At 35.5% G+C, this 19,687-nt stretch overlaps 1 protein-coding gene across 1 annotated transcript in view; it reads left to right on the top strand.

Moving 5' to 3' along the window:
* Positions 1–19,687, top strand: part of CDH18 (cadherin 18) — a 482,604-nt gene that overhangs the window by 425,993 nt on the left and 36,924 nt on the right. Inside the window, 1 exon segment of the mRNA XM_047731353.1 lies at positions 18,257–18,378. Coding sequence (XP_047587309.1) covers positions 18,257–18,378 — 122 coding nt within the window.

Below are 19,687 nucleotides of genomic sequence, written 5' to 3'. Positions count from 1 at the left end.
TTTTTGCATCTGTGTTCATCAAGGATATTGGTCTGTAGTTCTCTTTTTTGATGGGATCCTTGTCTGGTTTTGGGATCAAGGTGATGCTGGCCTCATAAAATGAGTTTGGAAGTTTTCCTTCCCTTTCTATTTTTTGGAACAGTTTCAGGAGAATAGGAATTAGTTCTTCCTTAAATGTTAGGTACAATTCCCCTGGGAAGCCGTCTGGCCCTGGAATTTTGTTTGTTTGGAGATTTTTGATGACTGTTTCAATCTCCTTACTGGTTATGGGTCTGTTCAGGCTTTCTATTTCTTCCTGGTTCAGTTGTGGTAGTTATATGGCTCTAGGAATGCATCCATTTCTTCCATATTTTCAAATGTGTTGGTGTAGAGTTGCTCATAGTATGTTCTTATAATTGTCTGTATTTCTTTGGTGTTAGTTGTGATCTCTCCTCTTTCATTCATGATTTTATTTATTTGGGTCCTTTCTCTTTTCTTTTTGATAAGTCTGGCCAGGGGTTTATCAATCTTATTAATTCTTTCAAATAACCAGCTCCTAGTTTCATTGATTTACTCTATTTTTTTTGTTTGTTTGTTTCTATTTCATTGATTTCTGCTCTGATCTTTATGATTTCTCTTCTCCTGCTGGGTTTAGGGTTTCTTTCTTGTTCTTTCTCCAGCTCCTTTAGGTATAGGGTTAGGTTGTGTATTTGAGTCCTTTCTTGTTTCTTGAGAAAGGCTTGTACTGCTATATATTTTCCTCTCAGGACTGCCTTTGCTATGTCCCACAGATTTTGAACCATTGTGTTTTCATTATCATTTGTTTCCATGAATTTTTTCAGTTCTTCTTTAATTTCCTGGTTGACCCATTCATTCTTTAGAAGGATGCTCTTTAGTCTCCATGTATTTGGGTTCTTTCCAAATTTCCTCTTGTGATTGAGTTCTAGCTTCAGAACATTGTGTCCTGAAAATATGCAGGGAATGATCCCAATCTTTTGATACCAGTTGAGACCTGATTTAGGACTGAGGATGTGATCTATTCTGGAGAATGTTCCATGTGCTCTAGAGAAGAATGTGTATTCTGTTGCTTTGGGATGAAATGTTGTGAATATACCTGTGATGTCCATCTGGTCCAGTGTGTCATTTAAGGCCTTTGTTCCTTGTTGATTTTCTGCTTGGATGATCTGTCCATTTCAGTGAGGGGAGTGTTAAAGTCCCCTACTATTATTGTATTATTGTTGATGTGTTTCTTTGATTTTGTTATTAATTGGTTTATATCGTCAGCTGCTCCCATGTTAGGAGCATAGATATTTAAAATTGTTAGATCTTCTTGTTGGACAAATCCTTTGAGTATGATATAGTGTCCTTCCTCATCTCTTATTATAGTCTTTGGCTTAAAATCTAATTGATCTGATATAAGGATTGCCACCCCAGCTTTCTTCTGATGTCCATTAGCATGGTACATTGTTTTCCACCCCCTCACTTTAAATCTGGTGGTGTCTTCGGGTTTAAAATGAGTTTCTAGTAGGCAACGTATAGATGGGTTTTGTTTTTTTATCCATTCTGATACCCTGTGTCTTTTGATTGGGGCATTTAGCCCATTACCATTCAGGGTAACTAATGAGAGATATGAATTTAGTGCCATCGTATTGCCTGTAAGGTGACTGTTACTGTATATTGTCTCTGTTCCTTTCTGATCTACTACTTTTAGGGTCTCTCTTTGCTTAGGGGACCCCTTTCAATATTTCCTGTAGAGCTGGTTTGGTGTTTGCAAATTCTTTCAGTTTTTGTTTGTCCTGCAAGCTTTTTATCTCTCCTTCTACTTTCAATGATAGCCTAGCTGGATATAGTATTCTTGGAAGCATGTTTTTCTCGTTTAGTGCTCTGAATATATCATGCCAGCTCTTTCTGGCCTGCCAGGTCTCTGTGGATAAGTCTGCTGCCAATCTAATATTTTTACCATTGTATGTTACAGATCTCTTTTCCTGGGCTGCTTTTAGGATTTTCTCTTTGTCACTAAGATTGTAAATTTTTTTATTAGGTGACAGCGTGTGGACCTATTCTTATTAATTTTGAGGGGGGTTCTCTGCACCTCCTGGATTTTGATATATGCCATGTTAGGGAAATTCTCTCCAATAATTCCTCCAATATACCTTCTGCTCCCCTCTCTCTTTCTTCTTCTTCTGGAATCCCAATTATTCTAATGTTGTTTCATCTTATGGTGTCACTTATCTCTCGAATTCTCCCCTTGTGGTCCAGTTTCTGTTTGTCCCTCTTTTGCTCGGCTTCTTTATTCTCTGTCATTTGGTCTTCTATATTGCTAATTTATTCTTCTGCCTCATTTATCCTAGCAGTGAGAGCCTGGACTTTTTATTGCACCTCATTAATAGCTTTTTTGATTTCAACTTGGTTAGATTTTACTTCTTTTTTTTCTCCAGAATGGGCTTTTATATCTCCCGAGAGGGTTTCTCTAATATCTTCCATGCCTTTTTCGAGCCCGGCTAGAACCTTGAGAATCATTCAGAACTCTAGATATGACATATTACCAATGTCTGTATTGATTAGGCCCCTAGCCTTTGGTAGTGCCTCTTGTTCTTTTTTTTTTTTTTTTTGTGGTGAATTTTTCCACCTTGTCATTTTGTCCAGATAAGATTATATGAAGGAGCAAGTAGAATAGTAAAAGGGTGGCAAAGACCCCAGGAAAATACGCTTTAACCAAATCAGAAGAGATCCCAAATCGTGGTGGGGGGGAGAAGGGGGATAAAAAGAGGTTCAGGAAAAAAAAAACAATTAAAAAAAGAAAACGAATAAAGAAAAAATATAAAATATATATCTATATAGATATATATTAGATAAACTAGTTAAAAAACGTTAAAAAGGAAAAGGGTAAAAGTTAAAAAAATTTAGCAGAAGAAGAGAAAAAAAAATTGAAAAGAAAAAAAAATTAAATTAACCGCAAGGCTAAAGAATCATGGGGAGAAAGCCATGAGTTCCGTGGTTTGCTTTCTCCTCCTCTGAAATTCCGCTGCTCTCCTTGGTATTGAAACTGCACTCCTTGGTAGGTGAACTTGGTCCTGGCTGGGTTTCTTGTTGATCTTCTGGGGGAGGGGCCTGTTGTAGTGATTCTCAAGTGTCTTTGCCCCAGGCGGAGTTGCGCCGCCCTTACCCGGGGCCGGTCTGAGTAATCCGCTAGGGTTTGCTTTCGGGAGCTTTTGTTCCCTGAGCGCTTTCCGTAGAGTTCTGGAAGACGGGAATGAAGATGGTGGCCTCCCGGTCTCTGGCCTGGAGGAGTCGAGAGCCCGGGGCCCCACTCCTCCGTGTGCCCCCAGAGAACAGCACCCAATTACTCCCGTCACCCTGGCCTCCGGCCTCGCTCTGAGCTGACCGAGCCTGCGACCAGTTCAAGCCAACCCCGAGCTGAGAGTCACTCCTCGGCTCTGTCTCTGTAGCCGGCTTCCCTGTTCTAATACCGGTAAGCTCTGCGACACTCAGACACCCCCGATCCTTCTGTGACCCTGTGGGACCTGAGGCCACGCTGACCCGCGTGGGATTCACCCCAGTTAAGCCTCTGGAGCAATGTCCCTCAGCGGAACAGACTTTTAAAAGTCTCGATTTTGTGCTCCGTTGCTCCGCCGCTCGCCGGGAGCCAGCCCCTCCCCCCGCGGTCTATCTTCCCGTCGCTTTGGATTCACTTCTCCGCCAGGCCTACCTTGCAGAAAGTGGTTGATTTTCTGTTTCTAGAATTGATGTTCTTCTTCTCTTTGATCTCCCGTTGGATTTGTAGGTGTTTGCAATCTTTAGATAAGCTATTTAGCTGATCTCCGCTACCTGAAGTAGTCTCAGCTGCTACTTCTCCGCCATCTTGACTCCTCCCCTCCAGGCGTCTGTCTTTTTGGCTCAGGTCCTGATTCCAGGATGCTGGGAACCTTGCTCAGCTGGGAGCCTGCTTCTCCCTCTCCCTTGGCCTGCAGTTCTGTTTACTTGTGCTTTCTCTCTATCTGTCAAATAAATAAAATCTGTAAAAAGCAAAAAAAAACCCTCCTCAAATAGTTGTCTTTATTACTTCACCAAAATTATACTTGTCCTCCATATTCCAAAATATGAAGTCTAATTCTTTCCTCCATTTGCTCAGCAAAGCAGCAATATTTGGCACAATTGGCAACTCTTTCAAGAAACAGGCTCTTACTTTGGCTTACAGGCGCAGCATTCTCTAAACACTCTTCTTCCTTCATTGGCTCTTCTGTTTCAGGGTGCTTCTTAGTTCCTCCTCATCTCTCCATTCATTGAGTAGTGGGGCATCCTGATTTCCAAACCTTAGACTATCTGGAGTTATTGCCCACATGATCTCATCCAGTCTAATGAGTTTCCATAACATCTACATGTAGATGACTCTCAAATTTACATATGCATCCACTTTTTCCCTGAATTCCATATTAACCACTCCAAAATCTCTTCTCAGAGTTCTCAAACTGCAAATGCTGTATGTAAATAGTTTCCTCAAAATCTAATTTCTCTCTAATTCTACTTCTCCAGAGGCATCCTCTATCTCAATAATGATGGCTATAGTCCAGATGGCTTCTGAAGATCACTCAGTGTCATATTTGGCTCCTCCTTTTCTCTCATGCTACATAGCCAACTTGTCAGAAAGCTCTATTAGCTGTACTTTGAAAAAATATCCATAAGTCAACTACTTCATAACACCATCACTCCCATCCCTGTCCAAATAACCACCATCCTTTCAGCTGGAATGCTGCAGTAGCTTCCAAAATAGTCTTTGCATTTAACCCCAGCTTCTTTTAATCTATTATCCAGACAACTACCAAAATGTTCCTTTTTAAATAAGTAGTACCATGTACTTCTTCCAAGTTTTTATTTAAAGTCCAGTTCATTGCATACAATGCAAATATTATTTCAGTAATAGAATTTAGTGATTCATCACTTTTATACAATACCCAGTGCTCATCACAAGTGCCCTACTTAATACCCATCACATATTTAGCCCATCCCCCCCCACCTCACTTCTGGTAACCATTAGTTTGTTTTCTATAGTTAAGAGTTATTTCTTGGTCTGCTTCCCTCTCTCTTTTTTCCTCTGTGTTCATCTGTTTTCTTACTTAAATTTGACATATGAATGAAATCATATGGCATTTGTCTTTTTCTGGCTGACTTATTTCGCTTAGCATAATACACTCTAGTTCCATCCACATCATTGCAAATGGCAAGATTTCATTCTTTTTAATGGCTGAGTAATATTCCATTGTAAACACACACACACACACACACACACACACACACACACACACCCTACATCTTCTTTATCCATATAGAAGTTGATGGATATTTGAGCTCTTTCCATAATTTGGCTATTTCTGATAATGCTGCTATAAGCATCAAAGTGCATGTATTCCTTTGGAAAAGTATTTTTTTATTCTTTGGGTGAATACCTAGGAGCACAATTGCTGGGTCATAGGGTAGTTCTATTTTTCACCTTTTAAGGAATCTCCATATTGTTTTCCAAAATAGGCTGCACCAGTTTGCATTCCACAACAGTGTAACAGTGTTCCCTTTTCTACACATGCCCTCTAACATCTGTTGTTTCCTGTACTGTTAAGATACGATATCCCCAAATAAATTAAGATTCCAAAACATGATACTTACAACGAATGACTCAAGATAGACATATAGACATATATGAAACATATATACACATATAGACACTGCCAAACAAAGGATAAAGGTAATACATATCTTCTCTTTTTCCTTTATTTCTGAGTAAAGGGAATGAAAATGTGAAAACTTTACTGTCAGAAATTTGACACTTCTTACAAATCATTTTAGATCATGTTGGCCTCAGTAATTTTGTAACAACAGAAACATAAAATATGTGATACAGAAAAACTTTCAAACAACCAAAATTGAGAAAATACATTGTTGTTAAATAATTTAATAAAAAATAAGAAATTTATCATGAAAAGATGGTATAAGCTTCAATAAGGAATAATGAGAAAGTGGTACACATGAGGACACCTTTCTTTGTAATAACAAAACATCAGATTTGACAGATTATCAAACCCATAAGTATCATCATCATCATCATCATCCTCATCCTCATCCTCATCACTTATGGGCATAAATTTGAGAAACTTGATCAAAATTAAAGCACTTAAAAGTTATTACAATGTATAGAAAGAGAGTAAAGATGTTCCAGAGATACCTAAGCATGTTAATTTTTCTGGGTTAAGAAAAGAAAATAAATTTAGTATATAGATTTAAAATTAGAAGACATAACAAGGATAAAGCCTTAAACAAAGTACTGGAAAATAATATTAGAAGGAATAAAAAAATGTTAAGACAAATTGGAAGCACACAATGAAGTGGCAAAAATATATACTAATAACTCAAATAGTATAATTGCAATAAACTCTCCTATTTAAAAAAAAAATGTTACCATACTGAAGCAAAGTAAGGAAAAATAAAATCGTCTCATACTACATGCTACTTATAATAGGTACATATGGGGTATAAAGATATAGAAAGGTTTAAAATAAAAGAATAATAATTTAATTTTAACTGAAATCTGGCAAAAATGGTTAATATAAGACAGAATATATTTTAAAACAAAATGCTATCATAATACAAAGGTCGTGTCCTATTGACATGTAATATATGTCACGAGAGTGATGTAATCATTTGAAACTTATATGAACCTAATAAATTATCTTCAAAATAAAACATAATCTTGGAAGAAACTGCTAATACATCTCTCTCAGAAATGCTTTATGAAAAAGACCAAAAAAGTCAGTAATGACAAAAGTGTTTCATAGAACAAAATAAAAACACTTGATACTTGAATATCTGACAAATACAAATATATATATTTGACTATATATATATTCTATATTTTAATATATAGTGAATACATTTAAAGAATACATAACATTTTCAAAGATTTTTTTTTTTTTTTTTTTTTTTTTTAATTTTAGAGAGTGTGAGCAGGAGAAAGGGCAGAGGGAGAGGGAGAATCCTGGAGCAGACACCATGCTGAGTGTGGAGCCCAACATAGGGCTCCATTCGGAGACCTGAGACCATGACCTGAGACAAAATAAAGATTCAGGTGTCAACTGAATGAACCACCCAGGGCCCCTAATGAATAGGCATACCATTGCCTATTCAAATGAAGACATATCATTTTCAAGCATACAAAGCAAAATATATCGACATTAATGACTTACTAAACCACATAGCAATTTAAAAAAAAGTGTGTTGATGCAAGATATGTTTTCAGAGAACCATACAGTCAAATTGCTACAATACAGAGTTGTTTGGAAGTCAGAAGGGAGAACAGATGGACATCCCAACAAACAGGTGAAGACAGAGCTATGTTATCTGGCTCTGCAAAGAAAGTAAACTTATTTATGTACCTTACAACTATGCAGAATAAGTAATTCCAGCAGTAGAAGATGAACATTAAATCTTAAAAGAAATGTAGGATAACATTACTATGACTTCAGAATAGAGAAAATTTTATGAAGATACAAATTGTGCAACCCATTAAGGAAGACACTGATAAATAAAACAGTGAAATTTGTGTGTAGCTGGAAAATGGACCATGACTTGATATAATGAATGAAGTTGTGTATCCATATATGAGGCCTGTGTATGTTATATAGACATGCATATGGGAGAAACTGAAGTAATTGTACCAATGTTTTCTAATTAGATTATAATATATGTACATTATATTGATATCTTAAGCATATGGTCAGTCCAAATAATAAAATGAACACCAATTTAAGAGACATCACCTCAAAAAAATAAGCTTTAACTATACCTCACTAGGAGGGAGTGGGTGGCTCAGTTGGTTAAGCATCAGACTCTTGGTTTCTGCTCGTGTCATGACCTCAGGGTAGTGAGATCTCAGCATGGAGTCTGCTCGAGATTCTTTCTGTCACCCTCCCTCTCCATTTACCCATCCCTGTGGTGCTCCCTCTCAATCACTCACTCTCAAATAAATAAATAAAAATCCTAAATAAATAAATAAGTAAATACACTTCACTATTACATCTTTCTTCATTCTAACCAGAGCTTATCAATATTGAATTTAGTATTATTTGTCCCTTTCTTCTCTTTATAGGTTTACCAAATACATTTTGGACATTTATATATCTATATTTTGTATATACTGTAGCTTTGGCTCATGGAAATTATATATAGGTGGGTTAATGTTATATACACTTTCTGTAGTTTTTTTCTCAATGCTGTGTTTTTAAGATTCATTCAGGTAAAGAAATACAGCTGCAGGCGCCTGGGTGGCTCAGTGGGTTAAGCCTCTGCCTTCAGCTCAGGTCATGATCTTAGGGTCCTGGGATCAAGGCCCCCATCAGGCTCTCTGATCAGTGGAGCCTGCTTCCCTCTCTCTCTCTGCCTGCCTCTCTCCTTACTTGTGATCTCTCTTTCTCTGTCAAATAAATAAATAAAACCTTAAAAAAAAAAAAAAAGAAATACAGCTGCAGTTTGTTTTTTCTTTCATTTTCACTATGATGAGAAAATAAATTTATTTTATTTCATGCTTGAAAATCCCAATGTATTTCAGTTGTTATACCTTCATATATTATTAATATTGCTGATTCAACATGTCTTGCACATGTTTCCTATTGTAAATATGAAAAACTTCTCCATTTATGTAACTTGGGTACACATACCAAGAGCATATAATATATTCTTAGAAGTATTCTCAAATGTTTTTCAAAAAGGATGTTTAACATATATATATTTTTTTAATAAAGTATTTTTTTAAAGATTTTATTTTGAAAGAGAGAGATCACAAGTAGGCAGAGAGGCAGGCAGAGAGAGAGGAGGAAGCAGGGTCCCTGGTGAGCAGTGAGCCTGATGCAGGGCTCCATCCCAGGACTCTGGGATCATGACCCAAGCCGAGGCAGAGGCTTTAACCCACTGAGCCACCCAGGCGCCCCTTTTCTCTTCTTCTTCTTCTTCTTTTTTTTTTTTTTTAAAGATTCTATTTTGACAGAGATCACAAGTAGGCAGAGAGGCAGGCATGTTTAGATTTTTAATATGTAATTATAATCAATGATTGACCTAGAAATTCGTATGTGTGTTTGAGTTAAAGCTCTCTTAATATATTTCATCTTATGCAGAAAATTTCCACTCTAAAATATGCTTGTTCTAAAATTTCTACAATTTTATTAGCTGTACTAAAGTCTCAGCATTTGTGTTACTTGAAATTATAAGAATTTAACGGTTCCAGAAAGGATGTTTTAATATCTTATATATGAATCTGAACACATTTTAGGGAGTTCTTTACTAAATACAAGGTAGCAAAAGATTTACCCTATCTGTTCTTATATGTTAAAATTCAAGGTTTTATAATTTGTCCTATGCTTTACTTTGAGGAATATTTTATTTATGTTAAAATTCAAGTTCTATTTACTTCACATTTTAATTTCCAGTGAATCCATTATTTGTTAAAAATGCTATTTCTCCATTTAGTAATCATGGCAACTTTGTCCATTAACACTTGACCATTTTTGTTTTGATTAATTTCTGGACTCTCTCTCTCTCTTTTTTTTTTTAATATTTTATTTATTTATTTGACAGAGATCACAAGTAGGCAGAGAGGCAGGCAGAGAGAGAGGAAGAAGCAGGCTCCCCACTGAACAGAGAGCCCGATGTGGGGCTCGATCCCAGGACCCTGGGATCATGACCTGAGCCGAAGGCAGAGGCTTTAACCCACTGATCCACCCAGGTGCCCCAGACTCTCTCTTTTTGTATATAGCATTATCATATAAGCATATATTATATAACACTATACATGCACACATACACACACACACAGAGTCTTATGCCAATACCATTGTCTTGATTATTGTGGATACTTACTTAAAATTAAGTTCAACATCATTCTTTTATCAAAATTGTTCAGACTAATTTAGGACATTTTCAGATAAATTTTAGAATCAGCTTGTCAGATTCCTCAACAATATCAGTTAGAATTTTTTATTGGTATTGCAATTAATCTACAGTTCATGTTTGGGAGAATGGATGTCTCATATATATTGAGTCTTTTATCTATGAACATAATATATGTCTCCACTTAACTAGGCATTTTAGATTTATCTTAGTAGTATTTGTAGGTTTCAGCACACGCATATGGAACATTTTATTTGGTTTCATTTTTTTCATGTTATATAAATTTGATATTTATTTAAATGTTTATTTTTATTGTTGTAGAAATAGATGTTACTATAAGTTTGCATTGGTACAAGTTGCCTACAATATTGGTAACTCTCACAGTAGCGGTAGCAGCCTTTTGTAGATTATTTAATCTTTTCTGCAGGGATGATGCCCTCTGAAGAAATACAGATCTGTTTCTAACTTTGCAATTGGCATAAAATTTATCTCTTTCTCTAATTGCACTGACTATAAGCTTTAATATGATTACCAAGAGAATTGCTACAGGCTCTTTCCCTGCCTTTTGTTTTCTGATCCTAAGGTTGGAATATTCAGTCTTTCACTTGTAAGTACAACAGTTAGAGGTTTTTGTTATACAATTATTCAGGTTGAGGAAGTCTCTTCCATTGTTACTTTACTAGTGCTTTTTTTTTTCATCTTTAAATCAAATATGGTGTTATGTTTTATTATCATTTTCCACATCTCTCAACATAATTGTGTGCATGTGGCGAATTATATTCACTGCTTTTTAAATGTTAAACAACCAGCCTTTCCTTCCTGGAATGTATCACCCAGGGTTATAATGAACGAAATCAAAGCTGGAGGAGATCTTGCACTCAGCGTCTCTTTTCTCTCAAGGAGCATAGTTCTTCAGCGTCTGTTTGCCCAAGTATGAGAAGAGTATCTTCATATAATTTCAGTTTTATAGTCACTTATAACACAGTTTAGTCTGGTATCAGTGGCTATTTCTGGCCCAAACCTGAAGTTTATTTTCTTAAATTCTATTTCAAAACCTGCTAACCTTATCTTTGTAATTATTTAATTTATTTAAATGTTACACCAAAGATGTGTCATAGATGTCAAAGATGTCATAGATGTGCATAATGGAATCAGGATTTATGTAGTTCAAGCTTAAGTTTTCCTAAGACTTGATAGAAGTGATTTTAGCTTAAAAAAAAAAAAAAGTGTTGCAATTTAGGAGAAAAGTAAGATTATTGTTATAATATTTTAGGGAATTTCATTAAAATGCTGCTGCGCTTAAACTGTTGTTCTTCCTTCGCTTGGAATAAATTTGGGGCCCAATGTCAATGCAGTGAGTATGATTTTTTTTTTAATTTAAACTTTTTTTTTTTTTTTTAATTTATTTGACAGAGAGAGATCACAAGTAGGCAGAGAGGCAGTCAGGGAGAGAGGGAAGCAGGCTCCCTGCCTAGCAGAGAGCCCAATGTGGGGCTTGATCCCAGGACCCCGGGATCATGACCTGAGCTGAAGGCAGAGGCTTTAACCCACTGAGCCACCCAGGTGCCCCTGATTTTTTTTTTAAAGAACGGTGATGTTGAACCCCAAGCAGCAGCAGATTCATTCTCAGAAATAAGGCCTTATTTCTACACCAGAGTTGAGATTGCTGAACTATTAAACATTAGGGTATTTCATTAATGATGTCTTATGTTAGTTATTTTTCTGAAATTAACAAAACCACTTTCATATGCTGACTCTATCAGATAAGAAAAAAATTTATTATCCTTACATTGCTTACCACCCCCAAAATGCAAAATGATGGCCCATTCTATTAGTGAGTTTCTGGCAGCATAAAAAGTATGATGGTAAATGTAGTTCGAAGGATAGCATGACAGTTGGTCACAAGCTGAATTTGTGGGGACTCAATAAGGATGAAAACTCGATATCAGAACACTGTAGATGAATAGACTAAGATATAAAATATGTGTAAAAACTCTGGATTATCACAAAAATTAGAAAATAAGTGGTGTGTTTGTTAGGTTCTTTCATGCAATTGAATGGGCCAATTTTAACAGATTTTTAGAACTATTTTTCAATTTTTTTCATAATTATTAGCAAATACATCGTCCTGATGTAATTAATTTCATTTAGAGGTGAATTACTTTGACTTTGTGGTTCTGACTTAAAGAATAAAACAGGGTTTATTCCTAAAATCAAAAGCATGATTTAAACTTTTGAGGCTTCCCACTTATGTTAGTTTCAGGCATAACTACTAAGACATTTGGGGAATTTTGGGAGGATTTATGGGTAAGGAGGAAAAAAAAAATACTGTAAAAGAGTTGAAACTCCTTTTAGGTAATTCACTTCAGAGTGAGTTCTTCATGATGACTGGGCCATTAATAAAATTTTATACAGCAAACTGACAAAAAAAATCACATAAATATATTGAGTTTGGGGTGGTGTGTTTCTAAATACTTGGTAATTTTTGAAAGACCTTCTGGACAACTACCAGGTTTTTTGAACTACTGTAAAATAAGTAGGTGATCTAAAATGTACAGGGTCAGTTCAATGTATCTTACAAATGTCATAGAATGTTTTATTTTCAACCTTTTTATCTGGCAAGAAGAAAGAAATATTTAAGAATTAATCAATTACGTCCAGATATGAATTCTTACTTATCCATTATAACAAATTATTTTGAATACAATATTTGGTTTCTCAACATTTATACAAGACACAAAAGAGAGAGGGGAGAGGAAAAAGAACATTTGCAGCACACCATGCTTGTACAAGGCATTGTGATGGTTTTATCCATAAAACAGTTCTTAAATAGATTAAACACTCATATTAGTAAGGAGTATCAATTATTTATTAGTTATTTTATCTTACTTTTTTGCCTAAAAATAATATATGACTTTTATGTACAAAATTTCAAAATACTAGTTAAAAATAGCAAAACACTCTCATTTCAAAACAAAATATGTCAAATGAAATTTTCAGGGATGCCTTGGTGGCTCAGTCAGTTAAGTGGTTGATCCTTGATTTCTCTTCAGGTCATGATCTCCATGTGGTGAGATCAAGCCGCATACCGGGCCCCACACTCAGTGGGGAGTCTGCTTCAGGATTCTCTCTCTCTCTCTCTGCCCCACCTCTTTTATAAAATAAATAAATAAATCTTTAAAAAATTTCAGTTTCATCTGAGCACTGGTTTGCAAAATTTATTTTTATATATTTATTTATTAAAGGAAATATTAGAAACACATTTGTTAATAAACAAAATATTAGCCTAGCATTTTAAAAAGGTCTAGTTTCAGTTCACAGGAATGATTCACAAAAGTTCTGTTTGGTTTTTTAGAAATCAAAGAAACTTTTAATAGAAATCAAAGAAACACAAACCAGGAAAAAAAAAACAACAACAACAACCAACATAAACACATTTTAACACACAGTTGGAAACATCCTCATATGCATGGACATTTATGAATCATAGACAAATATAAATGTGATTATTTAATTAAATTCACAATCACTGCAATTTACTGTTGTAATATATGAGGTTTTTCATTTTGACTGAATTTTTATAAAGAAAAGAATGGAAGCACATTTTGAGGAAAATAATCTACATTTTATAGATAAGAAAATTTACACTAGTCTAAATTTATATATTTAAAAGTAGTTAATACTAAATTCGGAATATGAATATTTAGATTAGAAATCTACTGCATTCCCTAGTAAACTGTATTACATATACCAATGGTCATGATTTAGAGTTAGGAGGGAAATATTTAAGTCATAACGACTTTGGGATGGAAATAAATTGAACACTTAAGTCACAATTTTGAAGAAAACCAATTGGAAAAACATTAATATTTAATTTGCTTTCTTCATTCTGTATTGATAGTGGGGAACGTACTGCAGTGGTATATTCCGTTCTGTGTTCTCTAGAGCCCATCCCAGTGGCATGCATGTAACAGACTTTTCAAATGAGCTCACTGGATAAAATGGGTTCTTCCTCAGTCATGGAAAATCCTCGAATATCGTAGCAACAAACTTGCAATTGCACAGAATGACATATACCGATACTTTCACTGCATCACTATCTGCATAGAGGGTACTCAGCTAATGTGAGCTGCTTTCACATTGGTATTGGGTAAAACATGGATGATTTTTAAATAGTGTAGCTTCTGCTAGAAATCACATGCATAGGACTGCCAGCACGCTGTGTGTTTTGTTTTTGCTTCTGTTCTGTTTTTGATCTTCAGAAAGGATTCAAACTTACATAATTTCCTTAATTGTTTCTCAAAAACACAATTTGCCAAGTCAAATAACTCATTGCAGAATAAGTAGTGAAGTCATAGAAATAATAAATTACTTTCCAAATTTCATGTTCCTACAGGGCCGGAAAGGGGATTCATATTTAAATTTGTCTAATTGCAATATATTTTATTTACTCTGCCCTCAAAAATATTTAAAATTAAACAAACAAAGAAAAACAGAAACAAGACTCATAAATACAGAGAAAAAAATGACATTTGCCAGAAAGGAAGGAGGTGTGCAGAAGGATGGGTAGGCAATACAGATGAAGGGATTAAGTACAAACTTCCAATTATAAAATAAGTGGTAGGTATGAAAGGTGAAGCCTGAGGAATATAATCAGTAATATTATAATGACCATGATGACACATGGTAACAACACTTACCACGGTGAGCATTTTGTAATGTATGTAATTGCCAAATCACTTTGTTGTTCTTGTACCCCTGAAACCAATATAATATTGTATGTCAGTTATACCCCAATTAAAAAAAAAAAACCTGATTGCTAGAAATAAAGCATAAAGATAAAAGTAACAATAGCAGTAATAGAAATGTTTCATTAAGAACTTCAAGAACAGAAGAAAATGCTTCCAACACACTTGAAAATGTTTACATTTTATAGGTAAAGTTATTGTCATTAGAAGGGTAACATTCTAACCGGATGGTTGTGGGAAAGAAGAGAAACCCAAAGGAACTTGCCAGTTTGCTAATTTAGAATTATCTAGTTATTGAACAGAAAATACCAGAATGCAGGCAGGTTAGACTGCCGGAGGATACAAAGCCATAGTGGGTTTTCAGCTTCTAATTATTGGGAATTAAAGGCACAGTGTTTTTGTTTGTTTGTTTGTTTGTTTTTTGTCAGAGAGAGAGAGCGAGAGAGAGAGCACAGGCAGACAGAGAGGCAGGCAGAGTCAGAGGGAGAAGCAGGCTCCCTGCCGAGCAAGGAGCCCAATGTGGGACTCGATCCCAGGACGCCGGGACCATGACCTGAACCGAAGGCAGCTGCTTAACCAACTGAGCCACCCAGGCGTCCCAAAAAAGGCACAGTTTTTAGACATCATGCTACTATTAGTAAATAGACCGCATGTATTCAGTTTGCATTGGTAATGGCAGTAAGCTTACTCCAACATTCTGTTTTTCCTAACTCTTCATCAGTACCTCCCGCGGTTGTGCCTGGCAGGACATGGCACAAGGATATTTAGTCGCAACCGCACCAAGGTTAAATTCAGTTCAGCTTCCCCCACAGAACACCTAAGGGTAGTAGGTCTATAGACAACCCAGCATTTGTCTGATGCTGAATGCTGTGCTTTTAATCAGTAAGTTATGGAAGAGTAATTATACATTGGAGTAATAAAATAATATTCGATCAACATAGGATCTATTTCCATCTAGAAGAACTGAGTCTCTGTACCCCAGTATGGAATAGTGGAAGGCCATTCCAGTCCAGAGTTCAGCATGAGCAAGACAAGTGGGGACAATGAGAAGGCAAAATGTTGAATGTGGTCAGATGCCTAGCTGTTCTTTTATTCTAGCCTTTCTTCAAGATGTAGTCTTTCCAGAATCTTCTACAAAACAGGTTTTTGCTTTCTTTTCCTTTCTTTCCTAACTTCATTAAGGTTGCTTCTAATTCTGCTTGCTCAGAAAATGAGCAGAGGGAAATTTACTCAGGGACAATTAAGGCTGCTAATACTAATGATTAGAGCCAATAAAATTATTCTTGTCTCAGGATTCTAGAACAGATTACTTTGTCTGCTCTGAAAAGGTGAGCAAGTGCCTAGTTGGGAAACACAGGAATACATGAAAAAAAATCACAGATGACATTTAGAGTAGAAGAGATATGTTTATATTCTGGCAAGAGTAAGGCCACAAATACCATATAATAAGCCTTGGTAAATGGTACAGCAAGTATGCTTTATTGTCATTTTCCATACATGCTAAATAATCTAAGTACTTATAAATTTTAGAATCAACTTTTAATTCTATGGACATTGGGATTTGCAACAGATTACATTGAATATACACATCAATTCAGAAGGGTTGGTTTTATTTGTGATATTGTATCTTTCTAACCACGCACATGATACAGCTCTTAATTTCTTTTTTTTAAATTTTTTTTTTATTTTTCAGCATAACAGTATTCATTATTTTTGCACCACACCCAGTGCTCCATGCAATCCGTGCCCTCTCCAATACCCACCACCTGGATCCCCCAACCTCCCACCCCCCAGCTCTTAATTTCTTTAACGAAGTCTAAAACTCAACTTATACAACATTTCAATAAAATGTTCTGCATATAGGTCTTTCACATCCTTTGGTAGATTTATTTATAGTTTTCTTATAGCTCTCTTAATTAACTTTAGTTAGTTTTTCACCATTAACAATAATGTACACTGTAGTTTTGTTGTTGTTTGTTTGATGTACCCTTAATCAGTTGGAGAAAGCACATTTCTACTTATTTGCTGAGATTTTTTGTTTTTGGTCTTTTTTGTTTGTTTTGCTAGATTTCATTGAGTTTATCATGTATGGCTATTACATCCTATTTCTTGGTTTTTCTGTATGTCCGTCCTTTAATTACTTTTGTTTTTCCATCCTTCAATTCATTAAACATGTGAATAATTTTTACCCTTTTTAAAATGTCCTTCCTCGTTTCTTCCTTTGTATCTTCCTTCCTTCCCTTTATTGCTTCCTTCCTTTAATGCTAAATGAAGCAAGTGTGGAAATAAACTGATAAAGATAGTTTTGGTTTTTTTTTTTTTAACGCAACAGTGGAATGGGTTTGCTATCATTTTGTTTAGGCTATTTACATGTAAAATATCTCGTGAGTGAGAATGTCTGGTATTGATATCAACAGGTCATAAGCCACAGAAAACACACTTTTCAGTATTTCCTCCTTCCTCCATTTTCTGGGAAAAAGATGTTTAGGAATGAAATTACCTGTTTCTTTAACTTTAGGTAAAATAACCCAGACCTGAATTTTTTTTTTTTTTTTTGCTTTAGAAAAATTATGTTTTAAATGAAATTTGATTTTCTTTAATTACTATAGTACTCCTCAGATTTTCTATTCCTTTTGGAGACACCTATGGCATTTTTTATTCCATCCATGTTCTTACTAGTGTTAGTATCATTTATATATGTCTATGTATATCCATACCCCCTTTTTTCGAATATACCTTCTCATGTTCGACTTTGATAAACTGATAAATTTATCTAGAATTTATGTCTTTGGTTTCATTAATCCTTTTAAAAATTAGTCTATTTAACATTAATTTTGGGCTTTTAAAAAATAATGACAAAAGCATCAGTAATAAAAAAATATATATTTAATTTCCTGTTATTAATTCTGCATTTATAGCTTTAACTTGTAAAATAAACTGAACATTTGCCTTTTCCTTACATCTCAGAATTAGCAAAATTACCTTAAAATGAGAAGACTGTGTTTAAGAAATATTTTAAGGTGTTATAATATTTTGAAATCTACCAGAGTTATATATTAATTCTGTGATAAGTTCTGATTTCAATTATTTCTCCCCAAGTATGACTTAACATCCCACACTGCATGAATTTTTCTATAAGAATAAAATTATTCTTTGTGCAAAAATGGCAATTTTTTAATTTCCACCAAATTTATTTAAATTTAAAAACTCAAACTTTGTAAAGATTATGTAATTTTTTTTTGAACCAACTGCTATGCTTTTCTTAGATTAATGATGAAACTAATTGTTCATCCCTTGGACTCTGACAGCATACAATGAATTCTGACAACTTTCTCCCACTCCAGTTCCTGAGTAACATATAATTTCCTTGGTATGACAAAATAATCATTTTAGCATGCAGGTCATGCCTTGGTGTTCATGTTTCATTTTTCTGTAAGTTAATGAATTCTAGCAAAGAGTGCCATCATAAAGTTGCCCTTTGCCAAAAGTCCTGTTGCAGCATATGGAGCTAGTGACAAGCTACAGTATTATGGAGATTTGTTTTAAACCAAACCTCTAAAATGTGCATGGAAATACTAAATAAATTCCTGTGTGTTTTGCAGACAATCCTGGTTTGCTGAGCCATGTCACAGTGGGTATTAGAGTTCTGGATGTCAATGACAATCCACCCGAACTTGCCAGGGAATATGATATTGTTGTCTGTGAAAATTCAAAGCCTGGCCAGGTAAGTTAATTGTTTCCTTCCTATCATTGGACTGGAAGAAAAACAAGCAGCTCTATTTCTATTATTTTTGGGTATAAGCCTCAAAATCCCTCAATGTTATTGTTGTGCTCAGTTGAAATTAATGTTATAAAGCTTTATTCTAAGTTCCAAATAGATTTTTTTGAGAATCGTTGAAAAAAAATTTTCTCCAGAACCCAAATATAACTGTAAAAATGAACTCATTCATGCATACATTCATCATACCAATAAAATTATATTGAATGCTTTGTGTGAAGCACTGTATTAAATGAGGAGGAAATTGTGAACTTTCTTGTACTAATGAAGCTTTGAGACAAGGTTATGGAGAACGGACTGATTGGTCCATTTTGGAAGGCCTGCAGGAGTGACATGTGAGTGACCATTGAGTAATATTGGTACTGAGAGATGATTAGGTTGGAACAACAGAAAGGGTCTATATGTATTAAGAACATGGGGACAGCAGAAGAAGCAGAGAAGACCTTGAATGGGGGTCATGAGTTTGGATGGAGCATGGCAGCTAGCTAAAAGAGCATGGCAGTTCTGAGGGAAGCCCAGTGTGGCTGTGGCACATAAAGAAAGGAGAAGTCTGAAAGGGGACACACATTTGTGTTTTTTTGTTTGTTTTGTTTTTCTGCTTTGTAACAAATTACACAAACTTAGCAGCTTCACACAATACTTATTTGCGATCCCAGAGTTTCTGTAGGTCAGATGTCTGCTCATGGCTTAGTTTGATCTTTGCAGGGGTCTCATAAGACTGCAGTCAAGGTTTCAATAAGGATCAAGTTCTTACCTGAGGCTTGAAATCTCTTCTAAGCACACCTAGTTATTGGTAGCATTACATTTCTTTCAACTATAGACCTCAGAGCTTTAGGATTTTCCTCAGCTCTCCAATGTTTCCTGGAGTTTCGATATCCCACCCACAGTTTCTTGCTAAATGTATGGGTTTCCTCAATAGCCATTTCATCAAACAAGTAAGGAGAGATCTGTAAAGTCTGTTAGAAAATAGTCTTGTAAAATATAATGTCATCAGGTGAAGGATGTATCAAAACTTTTGCCATATACTGTTGGTCAGAAGCAAATCACAGGTCACACCCAGACTCAATGAAGAAGGGACTATGGGGAGGCATGAATTCCATGAGGAGCACTTTAAAGTCTGTCACAGGTAGGGGTGCCTGGGTGGCTCAGTAATTAAGCGTCTGCCTTTGGCTCTGGTCATGATCCCAGGGTCCTGGGATGGAGCCCCACATCAGGGCTCCCTGCTCAGTGGGAAGCCTGCTCCTCTCTCTCTCCC

Source organism: Lutra lutra, chromosome 5 (assembly GCF_902655055.1).
Source record: "Lutra lutra chromosome 5, mLutLut1.2, whole genome shotgun sequence".
In the NCBI taxonomy this organism is placed as follows: domain Eukaryota; kingdom Metazoa; phylum Chordata; class Mammalia; order Carnivora; family Mustelidae; genus Lutra; species Lutra lutra.
This window is presented reverse-complemented; position numbering and strand designations above follow the sequence as displayed.